Source organism: Halichoeres trimaculatus, unplaced genomic scaffold (assembly GCF_033239565.1).
Source record: "Halichoeres trimaculatus isolate MK-OKI-2021-1 unplaced genomic scaffold, fHalTri1.1 fHalTri1_scaffold_3, whole genome shotgun sequence".
NCBI classification, from domain to species: Eukaryota; Metazoa; Chordata; class Actinopteri; order Labriformes; family Labridae; genus Halichoeres; species Halichoeres trimaculatus.
In genome coordinates, this window is record NW_027437181.1 from 6,458,989 (window position 1) to 6,461,879 (window position 2,891).

The 2,891-nt window shown below is 42.6% G+C and overlaps 1 protein-coding gene across 1 annotated transcript; it reads left to right on the forward strand.

Moving 5' to 3' along the window:
- Window positions 1–431: 431 nt before the first annotated feature.
- Window positions 432–2,539, forward strand: LOC141787793 (interleukin-17C-like). Its single transcript, XM_074666466.1, has 3 exons — window positions 432–492; window positions 542–773; window positions 2,236–2,539. Exons 1-3 carry the CDS (start codon window positions 432–434, stop codon window positions 2,474–2,476), a joined length of 534 nt encoding a protein of 177 aa, XP_074522567.1. The 3' UTR covers window positions 2,477–2,539.
- The last annotated feature ends 352 nt before the right edge of the window (window positions 2,540–2,891 follow it).

Here is a 2,891-nt window from a genome sequence, read left to right on the forward strand (position 1 = left end):
TAAGGAAGGATGATGTGACGTTTGTCAAAGGTGTAGGCTTTCAAACATGGCTGATAGTATTATGATAAAAGTAATGGATGGAAATATGACTCAGGCTGAACTGCAGCGTTCACACATATCTCCTGGGAAACCAGCTCCAGGTGTTTCTGCTGGCACAGATTCAGAGATGACCATCTGGAGCAGTCATGTGTTAAAATGAACGGAGGCAGGCTTTATAGCTATATGGTATTGAGAGGTGTGACCACAGGGCGTTGGGCCAGGAGGATGCTTGCACTTCACACACTCGCCCGCCCGCTCCTCAGGGAGGGGGCGGAGTCTGGGGCTGATGTGGTTTTGAGAGCGATTCAGGGAAAGGGGGACACGCATTCAAGACTCTGCAGGTTGTTTGGACATTGACGTGAGGAGCTTCAAACGTATAAAAAGCGGGTCTAATGGAGCCGAAGTCACTGTCACCTGTCCGGGCTCAGGATGCTGTGGGTCGGTCTTCAAATGGTAACTCTGAGACTTTCCCTTCTGACTCTCTTTCGAGTCTCTGCTGCAGCGCTTAACCTGTACTTCCTGTCCACACAGATCTGCATTGGCTGTCTGCTGGTCCAGACGGCCTCAGTGTGTCACAGTCAGACAGAAGGACTGAACCAAACCGATAAGCTGTACAGTAAGCTGGGAGAAAAGTACGGTCTGGCGAAGGAGCTGCCGGAGAGGACATGCGCAGAAGCAGCCAAAGAGATGCGAGGAGACGAGGAGAGCCGCGCGCTGTCCCCCTGGAGATACAGGTGAGTAACTGCACCCTGGGGAGGAGACGGATTCATTGAGTCAGACCCCTAGGATCAACCTGTTTTGCTCCCAGAGCGGCTCAGGTGGACTTGATGCTTTGAAACTGGATTTATCTGGACATGCGCGCTGAGTGTGCTGTGTTTGCTCCTGTCACACACTTTGCTGCAATAGTATTGAGCTCAGTGCTCTGTCTGAAGCATTAAGGAGCAAAAACTGGTGGAGGTGGATGTTTTTTTGTTTTTCATACTCATAAAAGAAAACACTTTGACCAACTGAAATTATTGTTTCAATTGGTCACACCTAAATAAATTAACTTATTTGAAATGAAGTTAATAAGTTCAATCAACACAACTGATTAAGTCAAATGAACTTAAAAAATTGATTGTTTTCAAATCAACATTTTGCATCTGCTCAACTTAAGGTTTTCAGTTGTTTTAACTCAATAATTTGCAAAACCTCAAAGTAAAATCTGACAAGGTGTTTTTATACTTTATTACACTGTAAAAATGTGACAAGTTGAGCTTACTTAAAAGGATCTAGGAAATGAATTGCACTAAAAATAATTGTAAATATAGCTAATAGTATTAAGTTGAGTTTACTTTATGTGTACTTGTAAAGTTTACTTAACAGCCCATTGAATTGACTCGATTCGAACCGCGAGAGAGGAGGGAATGCAGTGGATATTAGACCCTAATGTACATTAAGATGTTAACCTGCCAAGAGCACTGGCTTTCTGTGCTCCACATGGCATGGTCCTGCTGTCTGTGCCCTGCAGCATGGACCGTGTTCCTTTAAGCATGTTTAATGTTTTATGTGTGAATAAATAATATGTGTTGATGGGCTAAATTATGAATAGAAATGACAAACTGGGTTTTGTCTTCAGTTATATTCAGTATTTTAATTGGAGCCCTCACTGCTGTTGAGCACAGGACTAGCAGCCTGTGCTGTGGAGCACAGACACACTGTCCCCGCGCAGTAGCTTAATGTGCATCAGAGTCTCATATCCATAGCGTTCCCTCCTCATCCATGGTTTGTCCTTTTGGGTTTTGCAGATTATTGAGTTGAAACAATTTAAAACTTTGAGTCGGATTAATGCAAAATGTAGATTTGATAAGAATTAAAATGTTTGGTTTATTTGACCTATTAGGTTGTGTTAAATGAACTTGTTAATTTAATTTTAAAGAACTTCATTCATTTAGGTGTGACCAGTTGAAGCAATGAATGTAAGTTGGTCCAACTACTTCTTTTTATTATTGTTTCTGTGCAGAATTTCGAGTCGATATGATCCACAAAAATACATTGGAAACCTTAACTTAAAAATATTGAGTTGGATTAATAGATAGAAAACATAAAAACATCATATAAACTGATCTGAGATCCCCTTTTTACAGAGTACAATATCTGGAGTAAAAACCAGGTTGGCCTCCCCTGTAGTTTGATAACGTTTCTTGTCTGCTTCAGGGTGGACCAGGACCCGGACCGGGTCCCTGACAAAATCAGCATCGCTGAGTGTCTCTGCGAGGGCTGCATCGTGAATGGGAAAGAGGACTACAGCTACAACTCTAAGCCCCTGGAAGTAAACATGCTGGTCTACAAGAAGACTACATGTCAGAGAGATGCAAACAGATACAGGCTGACCAGAGCATTAATCAAGGTTGCAGTGGGCTGTGTCTGCGTGATGCCAGATGTAAAGAAGCAATAATCAGTAAGATCATCCTCTACTTTCCTCTCATTGGTGCTGAGCTTCATCTCCACTCACCAAGCTCACCTGAAAACACTCCATCATGCAGCTAAGACCTGTTCCTCTAATGGTTTATTACCTGTATAAAACTTGTCATCCCATGACTTCTGGGTTGTTTTATTTAAAGCAGCAGGGCTCAGGGCTGTTAATTTAGGACCATAGAAATGATGTAAAAATCCAAAATGTATAACCTAAACATGTGAAACTTTCCATGCATCAGCCCTTCATGCCTTTAAATGCAGCATTTTTGCACATGGTTACCAAACTGAGTGTTCACACTTCTCTGTGCATCTTCATCCCTGTTTGGTCTGCACAAAAAATCTGTGATTACACAGCCCGTTTAATCCCCGGGTCTTGAAGGACGGCTCAAGAAGAC

Excerpts from the sequence above, each read along its gene's own strand:
- LOC141787793 (XM_074666466.1), top strand. The coding sequence starts at position 432 with ATGGAGCCGAAGTCACTGTCACCTGTCCGGGCTCAGGATGCTGTGGGT. Across the intron at positions 493-541 it reads TGTGGGTCGGTCTTCAAATG|CGCTTAACCTGTACTTCCTG; the intron begins GTAACTCTGAGA and ends TCTCTGCTGCAG. Across the intron at positions 774-2,235 it reads CTGTCCCCCTGGAGATACAG|GGTGGACCAGGACCCGGACC; the intron begins GTGAGTAACTGC and ends TGTCTGCTTCAG.